The 24,994-nt window shown below is 33.9% G+C and overlaps 2 protein-coding genes across 2 annotated transcripts; both read left to right on the forward strand.

Moving 5' to 3' along the window:
- Window positions 1-4,672: 4,672 nt before the first annotated feature.
- Window positions 4,673-6,353, forward strand: LOC103945220 (berberine bridge enzyme-like 13). The gene has a single exon (XM_009355761.3). It carries the CDS (start codon window positions 4,711-4,713, stop codon window positions 6,295-6,297), a length of 1,587 nt encoding a protein of 528 aa, XP_009354036.2. The 5' UTR covers window positions 4,673-4,710; the 3' UTR covers window positions 6,298-6,353.
- Window positions 6,354-18,610: 12,257 nt separating this feature from the next.
- LOC103945067 (berberine bridge enzyme-like 15) lies at window positions 18,611-21,139 on the forward strand. Its single transcript, XM_009355583.3, has 2 exons — window positions 18,611-19,711; window positions 20,199-21,139. The coding sequence occupies exons 1-2, from the start codon at window positions 18,626-18,628 to the stop codon at window positions 20,760-20,762; spliced, it is 1,650 nt and encodes a 549-aa protein (XP_009353858.2). The 5' UTR covers window positions 18,611-18,625; the 3' UTR covers window positions 20,763-21,139.
- The last annotated feature ends 3,855 nt before the right edge of the window (window positions 21,140-24,994 follow it).

The raw sequence follows: 24,994 nt of genomic DNA on the forward strand, positions 1-24,994 counted from the left end.
CATGCTTATTTTCTTTTTTTTTCGAGTCATCCCATGACAATGAGACCGAAAACAACTCACAGTAAATACATGTTCAATCCAGTTCAGACTCTACCTAAGTTTTGACACCAATACGATCATAGTGATTAATTGATGAGAGTGTCTCATCACCAAATTAATAAAAAAGAACTGAACTTTAGGAACACTGTGGACCGTATTTAGCAATAAATTATATCAATCAACTATATCATTAGTTTCTCTACTACGTAGTTATCTGTCTCTAATTAAAGTGTTAAAACACTTTTGTCATGGCATCTCCTGGATCCTAGCAAACCCAGGAATCTTGCCTCTAAACAATAGATTTGGTAGTTGCATGTCTAAAGATGTCTTCAGTTAAATCCAGTGGCCAATATTTTATAGCATATATATATGTATATATATATACCTAGTCGAACTAACAAAACTAATTCAAAACTTAATAAAGATTATTACATGGGGGTTCCTTCTTTACATTCTGAATGGACTTGTACAAACTAATTAAGAAAATTAATGTTTATTAGAGTGCTTTGGCTCTTTAAACCCTTTACGAGTGTCCAGATTCTATGCTGATATATGTAACTAGTAATTCCTCTTTGTAAATAAAATAAGAATTTAATATGTGTATATGAACTTTTATTATCAAACTGTGATTTGTAGACGAGTTAAAAACACAATATTAGCACAAAAATTAAGTACAAACCAGAGGATTTAATGCATTATTTGATGGTTATATGAGAACATAGCAAAAACAACGAATGGGAAAAAAAAATTAGGGAAAATTTGGAAACTAGCTATTGTCCATGCTCACAATTCACCTAATGATCTAATTTAATTAGTCAACATTACCAAATTTCCTTCAAACATGGCGTGCCTTAACACTATATATCCTTGGTGGAACTATATATGTTTCCAATAACAACCCACCAAATATATTCCACTGTACATCGGTAATAATATTGGTAAAGCGCTGACCAGTTAGAGGAGTGGAAAGTGGTACAGATATTAAACCAACTGAAGTGGCAGATATTTGAATGTATATTTACCAATATTTCAGTACCATGGCAGACAAAGCTTCTTTAGAAAATACAAGAATAGAACTTTCTTGAAAAATCCAAATTTGAGTGTAATGAGAGAGTAAATGAGGCATGGGAGAGGGTGAGAGAGCAATTAGTGGGGTGTAATGATGAGTCCGATGGATTGGTTGGGTGATGGTGATGGAAACCAAAGGAAAATTCCAGAGATCCACGAAGCAAGAGAAGAGTGCCACCCGTCCCATTTCTTTCCACGATGGCGGACACGCGTACAAAAAGGGTAAAATCCTCTCAACAAAAACATTGCCGATGATCAACACTTGGAAAGCATGTATTGAAGGCAGAGCAAAACCCAAAAATGTCCAAAAGACCAGAGACGGAACGATGCAATTGAAGGAGATTTGGAGAAATGCAATTGAAGTGAACCTATCCACGATGATCGACGCGTTGCAAAACAGTGGAGAACGCGTGAGAAGGCTGTGCAAAAGAAGAAAAGCAACGGGCAGGCTACCATGTGGCCTGCTTTAATTCCCATTTTTTAAATCTTTTTTTGGTTGTGGCACCTAGGGCCTGGCAATTTCTGACACGACCCGATAACCCGACACGACACGACACGAAATTAACAGGTGTTTGGATCGACACGATAACGAATCGGGTCGTTATCGGGTAACCCGATAAGCACCTGTTAAGATAACGGGTTGGTTCGGGTATACACGTGGGTAACCCGATACACGATAAGCAGAATATTATTTTTATAATTTTATAACCTAAAAAAATACTATAATAATTATATACATTAATTTTACAATTTTATACCCTAAAAATTATAATATATATATATATTAAATTAACTATAAAATTTATAATAATTATAATAATTATATATACTATAATAATTATACCCCCAAAATATTAAGTCTATCTATAATAATTATATATATATATATTAAATTTTATAAAAACTATAATAATTATTAATTAATAATTTAATATGCATGATTTTGCATCCATTGAAATTTGATGTGATTTCTTTCCATTCAAATTTCAATAATCAATTTCTTGCCGTTGCCAACTTGCCGCCCTTTTTGAAAAAAAAAAAATGGAGGGAAAATGAAAATGTTAAGAAAAGTTGAAAATGAAACAAAAAAGTGAGGGAATTAGGGAAAGATGTTAGAGGGAAAAGTGAAAATGATAAGAAAAAGTTGAAAATGAAACAAAAAAGAGAGGGAAAAATGAAAATTAATAGAAGTGGTGAGAAATTTTTTTTTTTTTTTTAAGTTATTAACTTTTTATCACACACATGACTGTCATGACATATCTCACTATTTTTATAATGACACACGTGACACGTGATGTATGTACTATTCCGTGTACCAGTCAATTATAATTTATACGTACAAAATAAATAGATTTAAATCTACTTAATAAATATATATATATATATACACACACAGACACGGAACTTGATTGATGGCTTACGAATTCTCCAAAACTAATTTCAACGATCCAAACCGTCAAAATTGTTTGTATATGCTTGGAGATCACATCAGCAAAAAATCACAACAAAAAAACATTCAGAGATCAAGTAACGGGACAAAGCTTTTCAATGGTTATAAACGAAAAATCACGATTTAACGGTTATTTTAACTCCGATTTTGATGATTTTTTATAACTACACTCCTTGACCCTATATGAATACAATGAATGAATTCGATCTTCAATTTAAAATATTTACACAAGTGGATACCACAAAATCTTATGTTATACTTAATAAAAGTATAAATAAACTCTAAGTGTTAGTCAATCTATCGTTTTACGAATTCTCCAAAACTAATTTCAACGATCCAAACCGTCAAAATTGTTTGTATATGCTTGGAGATCACATCAGCAAAAAATCACAAAAAAAAAACATTCAGAGATCAAGTAACGGGACAAAGCTTTTCAACGGTTATAAACGAAAAATCACGATTTAATGGTTATTTTAACTCCGATTTTGATGATTTTTTATAACTACACTCCTTGACCCTATATGAATACAATGAATGAATTCGATCTTCAATTTAAAATATTTACACAAGTGGATACCACAAAATCTTATGTTATACTTAATGAAAGTATAAATAAACTCTAAGTGTTAGTCAATCTATCGTTTTACGAATTCTCCAAAACTAATTTCAACGATCCAAACCGTCAAAATTGTTTGTATATGCTTGGAGATCACATCAGCAAAAAATCACAAAAAAAAAACATTCAGAGATCAAGTAACGGGACAAAGCTTTTCGACGGTTATAAACGAAAAATCAAGATTTAACGGTTATTTTAACTCTGATTTTGATGAATTTTTACAGCTACACTCCTTGACCCTATATGAATACAAAGAATGAATTTGATCTTCAATTTAAAATATTTACACTAGTGGATGTGGATATCACAAAATCTTATGTTATAATTTATATACTTAATAAAAGTATGAATCAACTATAATATTAATAATTATATACATTAATTTAATAATTTTATATCCCTAAAAAGTAAAAACTATAATAATTATATAGATGTAGGTGTAAATTGAATACAATTTCATGATGATCGATGTAAATTGAAGATTTTGTAAATGGAGGTGTAAACTTTTGAGAAAGACTTACAATCTTAAAAACAAAAACTCTTTATCCTTGCACATTTAATATTTGTAATATATTAGTAGTGTATGTATTATTTTTTTATTAGGCTTTTATTTTCGAGTGTAGATATAGTACTTAAACGAGAAATGTTTTAATGTTTTGAAGTAATATTTATGTGGCAATGTGTGGTATGTGCAAATTTTTTAAAAAAATATTTTTTTCTTAACGGGTCATAACGGGTCGGGTCACTTTACCCGTTGGGTAAAGTGACACGACCTGTTAAGGACCCGTTAAGATAACGGGTGTGACACGACACGACCCGTTAAGATAACAGGTGTTACACGAAAATGACACGAACACGATAGACACGACCCGTTTGCCAGGCCATGCATTCAATTTCTTTATCCAATTTTTTTTATAATTGTTTATTGTTCACTTTGCCATGGCCTGGTTTAAGTTTTAACTCCCATTTTAAAAAAAAATTTGTCCTACCACCAGTTCTTTAATTATTATTTTATATTTCTTCGTCTCCCAAATGACGTATGTGGGTCAAAGAACAGTGCCAATCTGTTCGAGCACCTTTCCGTATGTAGACTCACTCTACCAAGGGGCAAAATCGCTAATTCATGTAACATCTTTTAAAAGGTTGAAAACCGTGCGTTAGATTAGGGGCAAAATCAGAACGGCATTGTTAATGAACAATATCAATAGCTGAGCTTTAGTATATGTAGAACATAGAGCACTTAGATCTAACGGAAAACTTGATGAAAAACGAGCGCAATGACATTTTAAGATTCATACAGTCGATCCCACTTAATAGAATAAGGCTTGATTGTTGTAATTATTCCACTATCACATAAATGAAAAAATTCGCATTGAAAATGTCTCTTTTGTTAGGCAAACGTTTATGAAAAGCTTCTTCTGTTAGGCAAACGTTTGTGAAAAGTCTGCCTATATATCTTTTCAAGTCTTCCACCTCATATTACCTATATAAGTGAGCTCAAAGCTCATACCATTTCACATTTATAGAACAAATAAAGATGGAGATCTCACACATAAAACTACTTCCCCTACTACTTTTCTTCCTTCTAAACTCAGTTTGTTCTACAAATTCGAACGCGATTTCGGAAAGCTTTGTCCCATGCTTTTCATCCCGCATAAATTCTACCTCAACAAGAAAAATCATCCTCACCGAAAGCACTTCGGACTATTCCATAGTCTTAAAATCTTTCATACAGAATCTCCGATTCTTGAATACATCAACACCGAAACCACAAGCTATCATTACTCCTTCTCAATACTCTCATGTTCAGGCAGCTGTGGTATGTGCCAAGAAAAACGGCATACAAATAAGAACCCGAAGCGGGGGCCATGACTACGAGGGCCTATCTTATGTATCCAAAACTCCTTTCATCATCATTGATCTTTTCAATCTTCGATCTATCGATGTTGACATAGAGAATGAGAGTGCTCGGCTTGAGTCAGGTGCTACTCTCGGAGAGTTGTACTACACAATTTCACAAAAGAGTAAAGTTCATGGATTTCCAGCAGGGTCATGCCCAACCATCGGTGTAGGGGGACATATTAGCGGAGGTGGATTTGGTACTATACTCCGAAAATATGGTCTAGCAGCTGACAGTGTTATTGATGCTAAGATTGTTGACGTTAATGGCAGGATTCTCGACAGAAAATCCATGGGAGAAGAACTCTTTTGGGCTATTCGAGGAGGGGGAGGCTCAAGCTTTGGAGTCATTCTAGAATGGAAACTTAGGTTGGTTCCTGTTCCTCCATCTGTGACAGTTTTCAAAATTTCACAGACCATAGAACAAGGTGCAACCAAACTAGTTTCCAAATGGCAAAACATTGCAGATAAACTTCATGAAGACATTTACCTACGTTCAGTCATAGGTGTTGGAAATAAAGCTGACGCAAATGGTAGCAAAACTATAATAATTGAATTTGATTCCTTGTTTCTTGGGCCAGTCGAGAAACTTCTCACTTTGATGCAAGACAATTTTCCGGAGTTAGGTTTAGACCGCGGCGACTGCACTGAAATGAGCTGGATTGAGTCTGTTCTATACTTTGCCGGCATCTCAAGAAATAAGTCGGAAGCTTTGCTCGGGAGAACTCAACAATCGAAGAGCTTCTTCAAAGCAAAATCAGACTACGTGACTGAACCAATTTCGGAAGCTGGCTTGGAAGGTTTATGGCAAAGACTGATTGAAGTAGAAGCTTATATGATATGGACACCTTATGGTGGAAAAATGAGTGAGATTTCGGATTCAGAAACTCCTTTCCCACACAGAATTGGCAACATATTCGAAATCCAGTATATGGTCACTTGGGATGATGGCAAGGACACTGAGAAACATATTGGCATGATGAGAAGACTGTATGACTACATGGCACCATATGTTTCAAAGTCCCCAAGAGGTGCCTATTTGAATTATAGGGATCTAGACTTGGGGAGGAACAATGCTTGTAATACAAGCTATGGACAAGCAAGCATTTGGGGCTTAAAGTATTTCAAGAATAATTTTAGGAGACTTGTTCATGTGAAGACCTTAGTTGATCCTGGTAACTTCTTTAGGAATGAACAAAGCATCCCTGTGTTCCCATCTATATGAGTTGGGAGCTTGTGATTAGTTTTTATGATACTAATGATAAGTATCAAGTTTTTTTTCTTTTCTTTTTTTTCTCTAATAATAATAAAGGATTAAGCGAGATTAATTTGTCAATGAAAGGTCACAAGGTGCAAACCATATACCCTTAAACTCGATGAATAAGGGAAAACTTTCTTGTCCCAAGAGTATTTTCAATGTAGAGTTTTAGAATATACTGCTGTTTGTCAAAATGAACCCTAAAAAGGATTTAGGATACCATGTATAGTGGGCCACCAAAGTGTGCTTTGAATTTCATAGGAGAAAATAGGAATGGGCTTGCTAGGCCCAAAACTACTGCAAGAATGATAGTAATCATTTCAAGGGGCTAGTCTCTACTTTTTCTATATTTTAGTTTGGGTGGTATTATCTACACACCGTCTTTTTTACCTTCTATACACTTTTTCTAATTTTTGACTGTCGGATGAAAAGAATTAAAAAGGATCAAAGAACAGAAATTAACAAGGTGTATGTGGGAGGTAAAAAGTTGTGTGTCGGTAGCATCACCGTTTAGTTTTTAGACAATCTTGAGCATTGTGTTATCTCTTATGTGTTTGGGTTTGTCTTTATAAGTAGTGTGCACAACTTTATCAAACAAGTGTTAGGCTAAGCTTCATTATATCCACGGAACTTATATGCCTATGCCTATTTGTACACAAATGTTAGACGAATGAAGTCCGAAAGATAATTGTACATGACCGCATCGTATTCACAGTCATACAATCCGCATGTTACAGAAACTATTCCAACAATACATAACCGCATCTATGGGAGAAAGCCTTCCTCCAACCACATTAAAAAAAAGACCCGCTACCCTTCAAAATAACTTTGCACTCCTACGTATGAAAAGCTTAGATGAGTCTAACTTTTTCTACACAATATGCTTACTCCTGGGGAAGATTTGAGCTTAAGTTATACAGTGATCTAACTATAATTTGGTTTTCAACTCAACACAACAATTAAAATGTCGTAGTCATTTATATAAATCGAACTTGAGACCGTTCACTTACAAATTAAGAAAAATATCACTGATATCGTATTGTTAGAGGTAGTATAACTTTAAAACAAAATCATCTTCTTTTTCTTTCTTTTTTCTCAGAAAAAAAAAAATCCTGATATATTCATCCCTTTCATGGCATGCGCATACCAATGATGTTTCTGAACCTTTTTAGGTTTAATTATCATACTTTACAATTCCTATTCCTTGAATAGAATACGTTGTGTTTGGACCACAAATAAAAATAAAGTCTGTTATGGGGTCAATTTATATTTAGTTATACCCCGACTCACCAAGTTTGAAGTTCAATTTAGGATCCTTTTTTAGGACACGGACAACCAACTCACATCATTCCAATCGGTCTAAGGACTCGGACAGGGTTCTGCACTGAGGGCTTGTATAGGGTTCTCCCTAAAGCACGCCTGCCACACAGACGACTAGTCCTGAGAATATCTATTCTTCTTAAATGCTGATTAATACCTCATTTTGACATACAAATGTGACAACAACAATCGTGCGAAAATGTTACAAGACATAGCTGAAAGCCATCAACTAGGAATTGTAGTTATTATCAACATCAAATGATAGATATACCCCTCCTAGCGGAACAACACTGGGGTCATTGAGTTCACATGACCCCAATAACCCAATGTTTCTCCTTTTTTTATTTTTTTATTTTTTTTATTTTATTTTTTACCCTTACAAGTTTGAGAAAGAAATGGTTTGTCAGTGTGAGTTTTAACTTTTTTTTTCTCAACCTGTCTCCCCCATGCTGCTGCTTCTTCTATTTTCTTCTTTCTTTCTTTTATCTTTTTCTTCTTCTGAGGTGTTACTTCTTAATTTAGATTTCTCTGTCCTTTAAAGTGTGCTTAACTCAAACTCTTCTTAGTTGACGAAAAAAAACCGTGTTCTTATTTCCTCTTCTGTTCTTAACTACATATTTTATGGATGTATTGACTTCTTGATTCGTGGTTTATTGCAACGTGTGGTGCTTGATGTTTCCTTTTACTTTTTGTTAGCGCTTTAAAGATGAACAAAAAATACAACATTACTATGTGAAAAATATGATTAATTTTTAGATTTGCTTATCATGACTTTATTGTTATATAATTGTGGCTTCACCACTGCTACCCGTGCTCCAGATCAGTAACAAGAACGAGATTACTCATTCTTCATTGCCTAGAAATAGGACCAAAGGCCTTCAAGCTCGAGACTTTAGTCAAATTCAATCACTACGATTATACAATCTTCAATCAACCCAACTGCTCTCCAGCACAAACCCAATTGCTTAGCAAAACCTCTAACTCTTCAGCTACAATCTCAAAACCTTCCTTCGATGCACACATTGCCTATGATCCCTAAGATCTAATTATAACTGTCGTTACTTCTTGATATGATTTGGTTGACGTGCAATTCCAACCACCCCTGAATTCCTGTCTGAGGCAAATGTTCATTACGTAGTCCAATTTGATACTAGTGATCTCGGTGGACTCGTCTAGGATTATCTCACCCACCATGGCTTAAATCTTGTTACAGTAGTACTGTTTTCTTTACATTTTTAGCTATTTACGTTTCAAGTCTTGTAGGTCGGTTCATCAGCCTAGATTTCAGGCAAGTACACTCAAGTCAACACTGAATTATAAGCCCGCGCTCACTCAAGACACAAAAAAGAATTTAACCGAACCAGTGTACCACTTGGTGCAAAATCTTTTGGTGAAGAAGTCAGTTTTACACACAACCCCTCACACACACTCAAATACAATCCCTTTGTTGGCAGCCTCCAAAAGTGGCGCACCTATTTTCTCTATCTCTCGAGTCATCTTGTGGTACTAAGACCAAAAGCAACATTCGGTGTAAATGCGTGTTAAATCCATTGCAGACTCTGTCCAAATTTTAACACCAACACTGTCAAAAGTGATTAATCGATGAGAGTGTCTCATCATCAAATTAATAATAAGAACTCAACTTTAGGAGCACCACGGACGTTAGTTACAAGAAATTATATCATTACCTTCTTTACTACGTACTCATGTGTCTTTAATTAAAGTGTTAAAACACTGTCATGGCATCTCCTGGATCCTAGCAAACCCACGAATCTCGCCTCTAAACAATAGATTTGGTAGTTGCTTGTCTAAAGATGTCTTCAGTTGGCCAATATTTTATGTTATATAGGGAACTTTAATGAAATGTTTCAGTACTGTTCGCTTTAACAAAAAAAATTATATTTTTACACTAAAATGTTAATCTGATACTATTCACTTTTACCCTTTATTTTGTCCTTATCATTAAAACTCAAAGTTTTCAAGCATTTTTCATTAGTTTTTCTTATATAAGGGAACTTTAATGAAAGTACGATATTCATTAATACGAAAAACACGTACAAAGAGAGGATATGATGCTAACATGGGCCTGAATAAAAACCTTGCTGAGGATTTCAACCCGATCTAAGAAAAAAGAGTGTCCTTGCACAAATAGCTATCCTCACCATAACGTAAACGGTTACACTTGATTATCTTCTAACAAAGCATCTAAAATAAAAGCATCGAATTAACAAAACTAATTTAAAACTTAATAAAGATTGTCACATGGGGTTCCTTCTTTACATTCTGTATGGACCTGGACAAACTAATTAAGAAAATTAATTGTTATAAGAGACTTCTTTGGCTCCTTAAACCCTTTATGAGTGTCCAAATTCTGTACTTTCATATTCTCTGCTAATATTGGTTTTTTTTGCCCGTTTATTTACTTTTCCACACTTAAACTTGAGCGCACAATATTATTTTTAGGAAAATACTTGACTCTTAAACGTAAAGAGTCATTCTTTTTGGCAAATAAAATAAGAATTTTATATGTATATATGAAATTTTCTTATCAAACTGTAGATGAGCTAAAAGCGGTATATTAGCACAAAAACTAAGTACAAACTAGAGGATTTAATGCATTATTTGATTTTTCTCTTAAAAATAGGAGTAGCGGGTGTCTTCTCCATGACAATCCATCATTTTGGAAACTGGGAAGACTAAGAAAGGCATTTCAGCATTCCCTGACCATCATCTTGTGATTCAGTAGCGTCAATAATCGAACTCAAGATGTTAGACCCTGAAATTTGTCCCCAACCATTGGATCATCATATGGTTGTTTTAATGCATTATTTGATGGTTATAAACTTAAAACGACAACATGGACAGTAATAAAACAACTAATTTGGAAAGGGTTGCTCTAAGAATTGGAAAAAAAAATTAGGGAAAATTAGAAACTAGTTATTGTCTATACTCATAATTCACCTAATGACTAAATTAATTAGTCATCACCATTACCAAATTCCCTTCTAGCATGGCGTGCCTTAACGTTATCCTTGGTGGAACTGTATACGTTTCCAATAACAAGCCAACAAGTATATTCCCACTGTACACATGCGAACTAAACTAGTGGCCATAGTTAAAATGAATAAAACACACCTAATCTGTTCATCTGTTATAATATTTGTAGAGCACTGACCAGTTAGAGGAGTGGAAAGTGGTACAGATATTAACCCAATTGAAGTGGCAGATATTTGAATAGCTCACTGTTGGGATGCTTACCAATATTTCAGTACCATTGCAGACAAAGCAATATGCTCTAGGTGAGTGATCTAAGACTTATAAGTTGCTTTATTTGACATTTGCAGATTGAGTGGCTTTCTTAGGACCCTCCGGTGTCTATGGAATCAATATATTAATAGCTTGTGGAGTCGATTCATCTTTTGAAATCCAAAACCTTAAAAGTTGAATGGTCTTTGCGTATTAAGCGGCATGATTTTACTGCAGATGACTGAAAAAAAAAAAAAAAAAAAAATGCTCCCCACCATTTAGAAGAAATTATTAGCTAGAGATGACCGTATCGTATAACATATGACATGCTTAAGTAATATTGAGCATTCATAAAAATTATAAAGCCCGAATAATGAATTCAACGTGCATAAATAATCATTTATCTTTTTCACTTCTTGAGTATGAACATCTAAAATAATTGTGGAGTTCATAATGACATTTCGGGCAACTCATGTTTTTCTTTGTTCTCAAGTACAAATAACTTTTGGCTTCCTTTTAAGACTAGATTCATCAGAGTTTGTTGAATTTAACTTTCTTTTTGGTTTCCTCGACTTGTAAGTTGTAAAGTTTAATGTTAATTGATCCATACAAAACACAGAAGTCAGTCTAGTCCTCTTATGATTTTATTGTAACTTTCTGGAAAAAATGTCGGCAATGATTTTACTCAACATTTCCTCTTGCTTTAATATATACAGTATATTGGCCGAAGATGAGATATAAATATGCAAGACCTTGTACAACTTGTTATTGTATCTTTTTCACAGTAAATGTCAAGAGTAATTCCAACGAATTTTTTTTTAGAAAATCTCGATGGTACAATGAAAAAAAAAAAAGTTTAAGATGATTTACATTGGAGTTAAGCATATATTAGAACAATATTATAAAAGAAAAATATGACTTGATATGTATTTAGATGGCTTACCAGCCACAAACTAACAAAGAAGCTAAACTTGATCAAATAAGCAACATTAAGAGTAAAAGCAAAGTGGTGCCTCTAGCTTCAAGTCATAGTTCTGTTCAATATAATCCAAGAAGCACGTCTGGTCAAAAAGGAATTAAAGAGGGGAGGAGAAAGAAGCTATATATTTATTTCGTGCAAGTATAATATTATTTACAAAGTTTGACACTTGCCAACATCTCTGCATCGTGAAAACGAATTAGCATAATTTTTACATGCATTTTGAAAAATACCACCATTAATCTAACATATGTATAAAACTCAATCTCTCGTTTTAAAACCAAAGTCTTCCTTTCCCAAAGTTCAAGATGGTTTGTTCACGTTAAAGTAAATAAAAGAACACTATTTGGGAATCATTACAAAGGACCATTTATCTCATTATACTGAGAAATGATACACACAGTTTATTGTTCTTTGATACACCTTTTTTTTTAAAAGAGATCATTTCCGAATTTTTTCCATCAAAATTCACGGCTCAAGTGATTCGAACCTTTGAAATTTAATCAAACGGTTAAAAACAAGGTCATCTTTTAAAAGTCATAATAATTTTAACGGTTAAATCAAATTTCAAGGATTCGGATCACTTGATCCGTGGGCTTTGGTGGAAGAGATCCGATTGTCCACAAGAACTGTCGCTACAGTTTTAGCAACAGTTCGAGTTAAGAATCGCTATCTTCATACCGAACTCCTCTTTTCAATTTTTTTTTTTTTTTTTTTTTTTGCTTATGTTTGTTTTAGTTCTCTTACCATAACAACAAACTATCAAACTCCTATTCTTCAAAATATATTTTTTCATGCAAAATCTATTATCGTACATATTTAAACACTTGTAATCAACGATTTAAAACCTAAATTTAAAGATATTTGAATTTAATAGTGGTTACTCAGATAAAGTAATGTACGAAGAAAAAACTCAAAGGAATAAACAAAAAAGCAGAAAATAAATAAATAAAAAAATGAACTGGGAAAGATCGGTACCACGCTACCGATCCTTGCCCAGTCGTATTTAAATTATCGTTCAATCTATTTATTTTCACCTTCGCCTAATCGTGAAGTTTGAAGACTATAGTAATACTTTTTGTTATATTCTTGAGTGTGGAATGTCATTTTAACAATGTTTTGGGCCTCCCTACTATATTTTTCACTTATTTTTTTAGTTTTCGACTTAAATAGTCTATTAAATATAAATTTGTTGCTCAATAAATCGTAAACTTGCTTCCAAATAAATAAATGAAATAGAAAAGGATACGATCAGTACTTTGATACCGATTGTCCACAAGAACTATCGCTATAGTTTTAGCAACAGTTCGGGTTAAGAATCGCTATCTTCATACCGAACCCCTCTTTTCAATTTTTTTTTTTTTTTTTTTTTTTTTTTGCTTATGTTTGTTTTAGTTCTCTTACCATAACAACAAACTATCAAACTCCTATTCTTCAAAATATATTTTTTCATGCAAAATCTATTATCGTACATATTTAAACACTTGTAATCAACGATTTAAAACCTAAATTTAAAGATATTTGAATTTAATAGTGGTTATTCAGATAAAGTAATGTACGAAGAAAAAACTCAAAGGAATAAACAAAAAAGCAGAAAATAAATAAATAAATAAATGAACTGGGAAAGATCGGTACCACGCTACCGATCCTTGCCCAGTCGTATTTAAATTATCGTTCAATCTATTTATTTTCACCTTTGCCTAATCGTGAAGTTTGAAGATTATAGTAATACTTTTTGTTATATTCTTGAGTGTGGAACGTCATTTTAACAATGTTTTGGGCCTCCCTACTATATTTTTCACTTATTTTTTTAGTTTTCAACTTAAATAGTCTATTAAATATACATTTTTTGCTCAATAAATCTTAAACTTGCTTCCAAATAAATAAATGAAATAGAAAATGATACGATCAGTACTTTGATACCGATTGTCCACAAGAACTGTCGCTAGAGTTTGAGCAACCGGTCGGGTTAAGAATCGCTATCTTCATACCGAACCCCTCTTTTCAATTTTTTTTTTTTTTTTTTTTTTTTTTGCTTATGTTTGTTTTAGTTCTCTTACCATAACAACAAACTATCAAACTCCTATTCTTCAAAATATATTTTTTCATGCAAAATCTATTATCGTACATATTTAAACACTTGTAATCAACGATTTAAAACCTAAATTTAAAGATATTTGAATTTAATAGTGGTTACTCAGATAAAGTAATGTACGAAGAAAAAACTCAAAGGAATAAACAAAAAAGCAGAAAATAAATAAATAAATAAATGAACTGGGAAAGATCGGTACCACGCTACCGATCCTTGCCCAGTCATATTTAAATTATCGTTCAATCTATTTATTTTCACCTTCGCCTAATCGTGAAGTTTGAAGATTATAGTAATACTTTTTGTTATATTCTTGAGTGTGGAACGTCATTTTAACAATGTTTTGGGCCTCCCTACTATATTTTTCACTTATTTTTTTAGTTTTCGACTTAAATAGTCTATTAAATATACATTTGTTGCTCAATAAATCGTAAACTTGCTTCCAAATAAATAAATGAAATAGAAAATGATACGATCAGTACTTTGGTACCGATTGGTCCACAAGAACTGTCGCTACAGTGAAAATATTGAATAAATTAATCAAAATTAATGGACAATTTTTTTTAAATAATTAATGGACAAGATTAAACACTGTGTGAGAGGTTAAAAACGTGTGTTATCAGTTTCCTTAGTATTTTGACATGGCCTAATCAAATTCTAGTATTCTTTTTCTCATAAAAATTGTCTGAAATTAGAGGTTAACATAGGGTGCAGGAAGAAATCGTTTAAGTTTAGGTTAGGTCAATAGTTTGTTTCCCTAAATTGTAATTTACAAAACATCTCAATTTACTGTAAGGACTAGTTTATATTCACCTCTTCAAAGTAAAGTAATTTTCATACTCTTTTATTCTCTTCCTAAATAATTTTAAGAAAATTTTATTTGAACCCATGTAACAATTTTTTTACATCAAACTTAAATTTAAATTGTTAATTGTCTATTGTTATTTATTGCATAATTACTATTAAGTACAAAATGAAATTAATAATAAAACTCAAATTCATCAATAAACAAATTAAACCCTACCATCACTTATTGTTTATCCTACATTCATTCTGGCTAAAACCCTAATAGGTCTTGTAGAGAAAAACAAGTTTTTTTTTATTGATGGATGGTGATTTTGAAGTTTTGAATCCTCCAACTAAGGTATTGACTCAATTTATTGTTCGTTTGATTTTAATTTTTTTAAGGTTTAGAAGATGAGTATTTGGGTTTCAATTTTTTTCATCAATCCCGAATGGTTTGTTAAACTTTCTACAGTTGGAAATTATGAGGAAAAACTTCTTACCAATGTTCTTAGATTATAAACTTCCTTGCTTGTTGATAAATATAAGGGGATGAATTGTTTAATTTGTTGCTTATGCACATCAATAGAAAGAAAAAAAGGCAAATGTATAGGTTTGGTAGCATAAAGAAAAGAAAAAAAAAAGTAGCCATGGAAATGCTTGTGGAAGGAGGGGTGGGGCAAGGATGCCTCTTTAAAAAAAATTTAAGTACAGATGTTATTTTATAAAGTGAATAAGTGTAAAGATAACTTAACATTTTAAATTAGGTTTAAGAGGGTAGTTTAGGTAATAAATTTGGGTTTAAAGATAGATTAATTCTTTAATAAAAAACAATATGATTGAAGAGAGTAAGTTATGTGAAGAAAGAAGTTATATAGGTTCAAATAAAATTTTCATAATTTTATTAAGTTAAAAGAGAATCAACAAACCTAAATAAAAGAGTAAGTACAAAACGAGAAAACAAGAGTATGAAAATCATTATTTTTTAAAGCCTTAATTGCAGGGTACGGTTAAGAATGAAATATCCTGGCTGATAAGGATTTAAATATAAAAATTTTAGTTATAGTCTTAAACTATAACACGAGCGCAATAGCAGCTGAATTGAGGGCCACGATAGTTAATTGCGGGCATGTCATTGTCCAATTGATTATGCATTACTTTCTCTAGACGAGGCATGGCGGTGACACAATAGTCAAATTGAGAATCTACAAATGTGAAAGTTGCTTCGCTTTACTTTCCTTCCTTTCACGTGTCCTTTACTTTGATCCAAATATATGACAGACAAATGATAAACACACTATTTCCAACTTCTTACACGATTTTGTTCAATTCTAACCGTTATTTTCGTTTTATTTATTCAATTCAATTTAAAAAACTAAAGAGTTGTGTGAGAAGGTCATATCAGGAGATAAGGATCCAGCTTCACGGGATGTTTGTTTTTTATCTTTCCTCGTCCACTTCCATCTTTTGCATGCCATGAATAATATGTATTTAATACTTGCATGTATTTAATACAATTATTACTGACTGTCAGATATATTCATTTGAATAATATGTATTTAACACAATCATTGTCTACCTGTTGAGATGATGATTATATTAAATACATGTAAATATTATAGCAAAATCTATATATTATATTACATGTAAATATACATAAAATCTAATTGTTATTACACTTGTTTTTTATAATTTATTTTAATAATGAAATTTAAATGTTAAGTAATAGATAGTGATTGTACAACACAAATTTATATGATTTAATATGATTTGTTTTATGGATTATTTGTCACTCATGCTCACTTTAGGGATAAGAAAGAAAGTAAATAATCTCAATCATAGTACCCACCCAAGCCAACCCGCCTTAAGATGGCTTAGCACCACATGAAAACATAGATTCTGTGAAATTAGCTCTACATGTGGCCCTGCTTTCCTCATACATTCCCATCCACCAAATGTCCATCCCTAGTCAATATTATTTATCTTGAATTTTTGGTCTTTTTTTTTTTTTTTTTTTTTTTTTTTTTTTTTTTTAATATTGAAAGTTTGGAGTGCACAACTAAATATTTCAAGGGCCAATAAAAATTTCATTTTTTTTCAGTGTTTTAAAAAACGGTTGAGGCGGCGCCTAGGCGCTAGGCGGCAGTGTTCCGCCGCGATTAACTCAAAATCGTTTCTTAAATCGGCAAGGTCTGTGCGGACGCTGGGACGGATCTATTAAGGGACCTGGGTGGTCCTGCAACCACCCGGAAGCCCGGACTAGTGGCTGTGAGACCTCCGCGGACCACCCAAATATGGGTATATGGTGGAGGAGAAAACAGTGGCGACGGCTGCTCTGTCATGGCCTTCTGCAAACCAGAAGGTGGAGAAGAACTGAAGAAGACGACTAACCATTTGGTAAAACAGTGTGTTTTTGCTATTGGTTTGAAAACACTCTCCTCATCCACATGGGAGGCCTTTTAGCCTCACCATTTTTATTAAAAAACTAAAAATCACGTGGGTTGCTTTGCTATACAGTCCACTTTATCAATTCTAATTTGTTTTCTCCTCCCCCACTCAATCCTCTCATTCCTAAATTTAAGTGTTATATTTTAGTTTAAATTAATACTATAAAATGTCTTGAATTATATTTTATTTGTCTGAATTTAATTTATTTAACTTACTAATCATTCAAAATGTCTTAAGTTATATGGTATATATGCTTAATATGTTTTTAAATTTTGAACTTGTTGGATACTCTTTTTGTATTTTATCATTCTTTTATTATCTTATCCATGAATTTCATACAAGTAGAATTTTTTATGTGTCAATATGCATTTATTTACAAGATATACAAGAAATTTACCTAAATCCACCTAGGCGCCCGTCTAGATTCCGCCTAGGCACTAGGCGCTAGCTCGCCGCCCGACTAGCACCTATCGTTTGTTAGAACCTTTTTTTTTTTTTTTTTTCAAATGATAGCGTTAGTAGGTTAAATTGTTAGTTGTTAGAGAAGAAGAGGAGATGGAGATGGAGATGGAGATGAAGATCCAACTGAGCACTAAGATGCATAAATATATTGTTTTCCGTCATTACGGTAAAGCGCCCGTTGCAATTCCTTTTTTTTTTCTAATACAATAATATATGTATACCAAGAAAATATAGTATAAGGGTCTACCATAGTTTTAAGTGGCAAGTCGACGACAAACCTATTTTAAATAAGGATTTTTTAGTCCGAAACCGAAGCTCTAGTATTTTATCTAGCAAATTCAAGAAAAATAATTCTCTGATTAAAGTACGTATTTTAAAAACTTGAACTTTTGGATATGAAATATTGATAAGGAAAAAAAGCTGATCAAATATATTGCACGTTCCTTTTGCCCAGAAAAATGAATTTTCTGATTCGGAACCATTTACAATATACAGGGGAACTTGAATTTAAAGCAAGAACATGATAAAACTATGTCTGGATAATCAAAACATTAATTGTAAAGGACCATGAATTAAAAGAAATGGTAGATCAAAGATGTTGACTACGTACTGCTGACTTGGTCCATACTCCACACTCTTCAAACACTTGAAGAACAATACCAGTACATACGAGATAAAAAAATATGTATTTATTCGTTGAAATCTCATGTATAAAATAATAATATATGTGACGATGTGATAGTCATAATTTATTATTATAAAATAAGCAGAAAAAATTATACCATATTAACTATTTGGCAACAATCATCCATAACAATTTTTTCATGCCAACGCCACATGACGTTTGCATTAGCTCAAGAAGACGTTGCGGTGTCAATGAGAGAATCATGCTTCTATAAAGCAACACACACCATCATCCACTTTCCCAACACCACACAAAGCGAATACCTTAAACGAAGCAATTAGGCATGAAGCATCCAATTCCAAACGCTTCAATTTTCTCACTGTTTCTTCTCCTGATTTCAACTCCATGGGCACATCCTCTAGCTTCATTACAAGAAGATTTCAGCCAATGCCTCTCGGAAAAATCTGAGATTTCAATCCCATTCTCCACGGCCTTGATCACCCCCAACAATTCTACATTCCTCCCATTCCTACAATCCTCAGCACAAAATCTTAGGTACTTGGTCCCTACAGCGCCAAAGCCTCAGTTTATCTTCACACCATTGCATGATTCCCACGTCCAAGCTGCTGTCATTTGCTCAAAGCAGCTTGGAATCCACCTCAGAGTCAGAAGTGGAGGCCATGATTATGAGGCCGCCTCTTATGTCTCCCAAATCGAAACGCCTTTCGTCGTTGTAGACCTGGCCAAGCTTCGATCAGTCATCGTTGATATCCAAGATAACAGTACATGGGCTCAAGCTGGTGCCTCCATTGGTGAGGTTTACTACAGAATTGCAGAGAAGAGCAAAACACATGGCTTCCCTGCCGGGCTTTGCACGAGTCTAGGCGTTGGTGGGCACATAACCGGAGGTGCATATGGCTCCATGATGAGAAAATATGGCCTTGGAGCCGACAATGTCATCGATGCAAAAATCGTTGACGTGAGTGGGAGAGTTCTCGATAGAGCAGCAATGGGAGAAGACCTTTTTTGGGCAATCAGAGGAGGAGGAGGAGGAAGCTTTGGAATCATTCTCTGGTGGAAGATAAAGCTGGTTCCCGTTCCGGAAACCGTCACAGTTTTTACTGTTCCTAAAACCTTGGAAACAGGCGCTACAAAAGTCCTACATAAATGGCAACAAGTAGCTGCCACTGAGCTCGATGAAGATCTCTTCATGAGAGTCGTCATACAAGTGTCAGAAGGTAGCAAAACTGGCAATAAAACTGTCACAACTCTTTACCAAGCCCAATTCCTTGGAGGTGCTGATAGATTGCTTGATGTTGTTCAAACCAGCTTCCCTGAGTTGGGATTGACCAAAAAAGATTGCACAGAAACAAGCTGGCTCAAATCTGTGATGTACATAGCAGGGTACCCAAGTTCGACCCCACCTGAGGTAATGATCATCTTATGTATTTGTTCAGGCTCATATAGGACAACTTATGTTAGAAATACTTCTACTGATAAGTGCTTTTGTTAAAAGTGTTTTTACTATAAACATGTCAAAGTTTTTATTTAAAACCCAAGTAATACTTAGAAAACCACTTGAAAGTGCTTCATGAAGCGCCTAGCTAGCAAGCGCTTTATGAACAACATCAAAAATACTTTTCTCAAGTGTTTCTGCCAATTATTTATTTAGAAGTACTGTTGTTATTATAGAATGGATTACATAATACTCTTAGCAGTCCCAAATAGGCCTTTGGCGGAAACAATTTAATGCGTGAGGACGTAGCCCAATTATTTGTGTGAATCGTCATATATCGTGTGTTCTTTGCGCTTGCTTGTTTCTAAATGAAGTTTGGACATTCACCGTGTTCGTTTTACTCTTTTGGTGGATCTGCGGACTAAAATTTTATTTGTTGGTGCCTTTAAATTCCTAACAGGTTTTGCTTGAAGGAAAATCTACGTTCAAGAACTACTTCAAAGCCAAATCAGATTTTGTAAAAGACCCAATTCCTGAAAGTGGGCTTGAAGGGTTTTGGAAGAGGCTGATGGAGGAAGAGTCTCCTCTAGTAATTTTAAACCCATATGGTGGAATGATGGGTAGAATTTCAGAGAGTGCAATCCCTTTCCCCCACAGAAAAGTTCTCTTCAAAATCCAGTACCTGACCACATGGCAGGATGAGAAAGAAGATGAAGGAAAGCACATGGATTGGATCAGAAAGCTTTACAACTACATGGCCCCTTATGTCACAATGTTTCCAAGGCAGGCGTATGTGAATTATAGGGATCTTGATTTGGGGGTTAACAAGAAGAGTAACATAAGCTTCATTGAGGCAAGTGCTTGGGGGAATAGGTATTTCAAGGACAACTTCAACAGGTTGATTAAAATTAAGAGCAAAGTTGATCCTGATAATTTCTTCAGGCATGAACAAAGCATCCCTCCTCTTCCACTCCCTGCAAGATCTAGAACTCGAGGCCATCACCATACAAAACAGAACAGCTAGATTATGGTGTTTGCAGCATGGTAAGTAAGGATTTGTTTGGTTTGATAAGTGTGCTTTGTTGAAGGGACTACTTAGCCAATTATACCTGGTATAGTGATTTTCACATCCCGGTTTCTCTATTTGCACTCGTCTCTTTGCTTCCGCCTGTAGTTATTTTTTATTTTGTTCGATCTAAAAACAAGGAGAGAAATGCATAGGAGAAAAAGAAAGTGCGAAAATCACTTACCATTCTATATAGACTAGAATAAAGTCATCGAAGAAGTATCTTGGTCTCGTGATCCAACTGTTGTAGAAAAGTGATGTTATTGTAACTGATATGAGGGTTGCAATAATGTGTTTGTAGGAGATAATTGAAATAAAAGTTTCTTTTTATTTCATTATTTAATTTATAAAATAAGGTTAACAGACTACCACCTAATCTTTCAGAAACTACCAAAATTCGAAATCATATAACTGTTTAAATAAAAGAGAAGCTTGAAATTCAAATTTTCAAAGTAATCCGAGTTATTATAGCCGAACAGCCCACTTCATGGGTTATCTTTCAACAACCCAACTGATTTTTAGTCTCACTTTACATCTTGGCAATGTATGAAATTTCCAGGCTGCTCTAAACCTCTAAAACTGCCAAATCTCTGCCGCCGCTGACATAAATAAAGTGACTTAACTCGATTTTGGCAGTTTTAAGAGGTAAATGAGGTAAATCCAATTTCAAAAATAAAGTAAAATTAAAAAACAGTTTCAGACCGCGAATCAATAAACAAGCCTAAGAAAAACTACAAAGAAGTTTCCTCTGTTGGAAGGCTAGAGCCTGAGAACTGCAAGGAAATAAAATAATTAAGCTGGAATTATGGTGTGTTTACGTAACGGTAATGAAAATATGAGGAATTGAATTGAGGAGGAGTTGGAATGAGGAGGAGTTGGAATGAGGAGAAGTTAGAATCGGATTCCTGTTGAAGCTGTTTACTTAAATGTTCTGGAATCGGAATAGAATTCCATAAAGCTGTTTACTAATTCAGCAGAATTGGAATATAAACTAGTATGATTACTCAAATGCCCTTGTCCCAAATCAAATATTTTATATATTTTAATGAGTTTATAAAGGATAGTCTTGGAAATAAAAAAAGTAAGTGAGGACGTATAAGGAACAAAAATATCATTCCGATTGCCCAAACAATCAGGAATTGGATTACCACTTATATCTAGGGCATCCAATTCCACCAATAAAAGGAATTGAATTCCAAAATTTCTGTGGGCCCCACTGCTTTTTTTATTCCTCCGTGTTTAGAAAACACCGTAATACTCCGTAATTAAAATTCAATTCTACATTCTCATTCCGATTATAGATACGTAAACACGACATTAGCCTAATTTGATTGCCCAAGATTTATCTTTTGACTAAACCCATAAGGCTGGAAAACGAGGCAGGTCTAATCATGCATATATTGGGGTATTTGTGGTGGAAAATGGAAAAGGGTCCTCGACTGATTCTTTTCTTAGGGATTCAGGGGATCTTGTAATCTTATCCGTTCATCGTGCATCGTGTGGTCAGAAATCATTTAAAATTTAAAATTAAATATAAATAGTACCTAACAAAAACTGATCGCATGATGTAAGATTAACAAACATAATTACGAGATCCTTGCGATCCTCAGGAAAAGGATCTAGCGAGGATCATTTTCCGTGGAAAATGAGTGTCAGATATATTAAAGCACATGATTCCGGAAAGAGATCCTCTCCGGATCTCTTCCACCAAGGCCACCGGATTAAGTAATCCGGACCTTTGAAATTTGATTCAACGACTAAAAACAGGGACCCTCTTTAAAAGTTATAATAACTTTAACCGTTAGATCAAATTTCAAGGATCCGGATCACTTGGTTCGGTGGCCTTAATGGAAAAGATTCGAAGATGATTTCTTTCCTATAATTCCATATCAGTGTTGAGTCATTGACCAAGATGGTCTATAATTTTTTTTTTTTTTTTTTTTTTTTTTTTTGTGATTCAAATTACTTTAGTCTAAAGTAGGAGGGGAAATTGCACTATTCATATGAACAGTGTTTTGGACCACATTTCAGTTTATTTACGAAGCTGCCACTGTCTCTCTCTGCCGCTGATCTTGATGCCGCGTGTTGATGATCGTGGAAAGGCAGGGTGCGATCGTCACCTTACCATTCTCTTCCTCCCCTCTTTCTCCCTCAGATCCCATTCTCTTCATCATTCTCTTTCTCTCTCCCTCAGTTTCAATCTGCTCACCTAAAATCCCCAGATCGAACATCATCCATCTCAAATAAAAAAACCTTCCCCCTTTAAAACCTATAGAATCAGCACTCATGGAATAATCATGGATTTTTGTTTAGGTAATTTGATTTTTTCCTCTTCTGTAATTTGTTTTTGTTAGTTTATTGTTCCTGAATTTTAATTTTTCTGTTTTCTGACTTGGAAGGGTCGACCTTCAGGTGATAAAATCATGATGTGACCATCACATCTCAAAACGATGAAATCGCACAGGGCTTTGTTGATTTCTGTCACTCCGACCACGACCAGTGTCGGGTAAGCTATCGACTACCCCCTCTTCATCTTCTTTTTCTTCTTCTGCTTCTCCATGCGCATTCCAGTTTGACTGTTTGTGTTTTGGATGCATCTTGATTTCCTTAGTATGTTTAGACGGTTCGGATGCGCCTAATAAACCAACCAAATTTGCCTCGCGCGTTTAGTCATTTCCTTCCTTCGTCTATAACCTCACGCAAAGACCGAGTTCCCCCAAAACCCTAAACGCCCAAAGGTAATTTTGTTTAATTTTTCAATTAGTTTTAATTATCTGGCGAATCCCTAGCATAAATTCATTCTTTTTTCTACTCTAAATGCGTATAATTTTTTGTTTTAATTTTTTGCAGTATTGATCACAAAGCTACGGAGCTGAAATTGCAAACGTTATCCATGGCTCGCTTCAAAAATGTAAGCTTGAAATTTTTAGGTTCTGTTTGGTTTTTGAGAAAACTGAATCAAAGAGGGTTTCTTTTTTTGTTAATTTTCTCGAAAACGTAGTTGATTGTTGTGTTTCTGAAAATTTGAAAACAGAAGAAGAAGGTGTTTGTGAAGTCGGTTTCGACGAAATGATGTTTGATATGGTTAAACATATATATTCAAGATTTTGATCTCTGTGTGAATTGGCAATACTACTTTTCACCTAATATTCCTCTCTCTCTCTCTCTCTCTCTCTCTCTCTCTCTCTCTCTCTCTCATGAAGTCGCTGATTGCATTAAAAAAAAGGTTCCCAGTTAATCAAGTATAGCCGGAAAGGGAAGCCAAAACTTTGTCCATTCAGAATTTCTACTATGAGTAATTTCCTTTACATTAGGATATTGGATTCATTTCATACTAATAAGTTTTTTATCTTACATCTTCTTCCAGCTGCGTATCTCCATGATCATTACTAGATATCTTAACCGCTTGAATGGCTTCATTTTTCGTATCTTTAACAGGATGAAACCACACTAATCTGGTTTAGGGATTTAGGGTTTTTGAGTTAGTTTTTGTGAAGGTCATTTTTTGATTTTAGGCACACTATAATCGATTACGGGTTTTGGGATCCTAAACACTTTGAAATGGTTTCCAGAAAAGACATCTTTCTAAAGGCGAGTAGTGACACTGTAAATTTTCTCAACCAATCTTCACTGGAATTTTCTCCGTCATCCTATATATTGCAACATTAACACATTTGATAACAAATTTTCAGTTTCTGGCCACTTAAGATGGCAAGAAAATGGACACAATAAATTATCCATGGTCTTTATCATAGCTGAAAATTGGAAAGTGCCTGAAATTATTAGTTATTAAACTCTTCCTTTTTGTTTGAAATGCAGGTGGTGTTGGACAAATGGGATAAAAGAAATGGTTTTTGACTGGAAAGTTATCCGAAAATAATGGAAAGAAAATTTTCTGCATCGTTATTCTTTAATTGTATGATAATGTTTTCAATGTTTTAGATTACATTGATCTGTATTATTTTAAAGAATATATAAAGATTAGTTTATAGGTGTATGCACTTAATATTGGATATATGGTATTTTTCAGGTTATTTGACATACAATTGCATATAATCTCAATTTTCTCCTGCAGATTTTATCTGAGCTTCGGAATCATTGAAAAATTTGTCTAAATAATAAATTAATTGAAATGGTTATTAGTAATGAATGAGGTGTTTACTGTGTTTTTTTGGTGTGTACAGAGCATT

Source organism: the organism of the source record quoted next, unplaced genomic scaffold (assembly GCF_019419815.1).
Source record: "Pyrus x bretschneideri cultivar Hongxiangsu unplaced genomic scaffold, Pyrus_bretschneideri_v1 Contig7, whole genome shotgun sequence".
NCBI classification, from domain to species: Eukaryota; Viridiplantae; Streptophyta; class Magnoliopsida; order Rosales; family Rosaceae; genus Pyrus; species Pyrus x bretschneideri.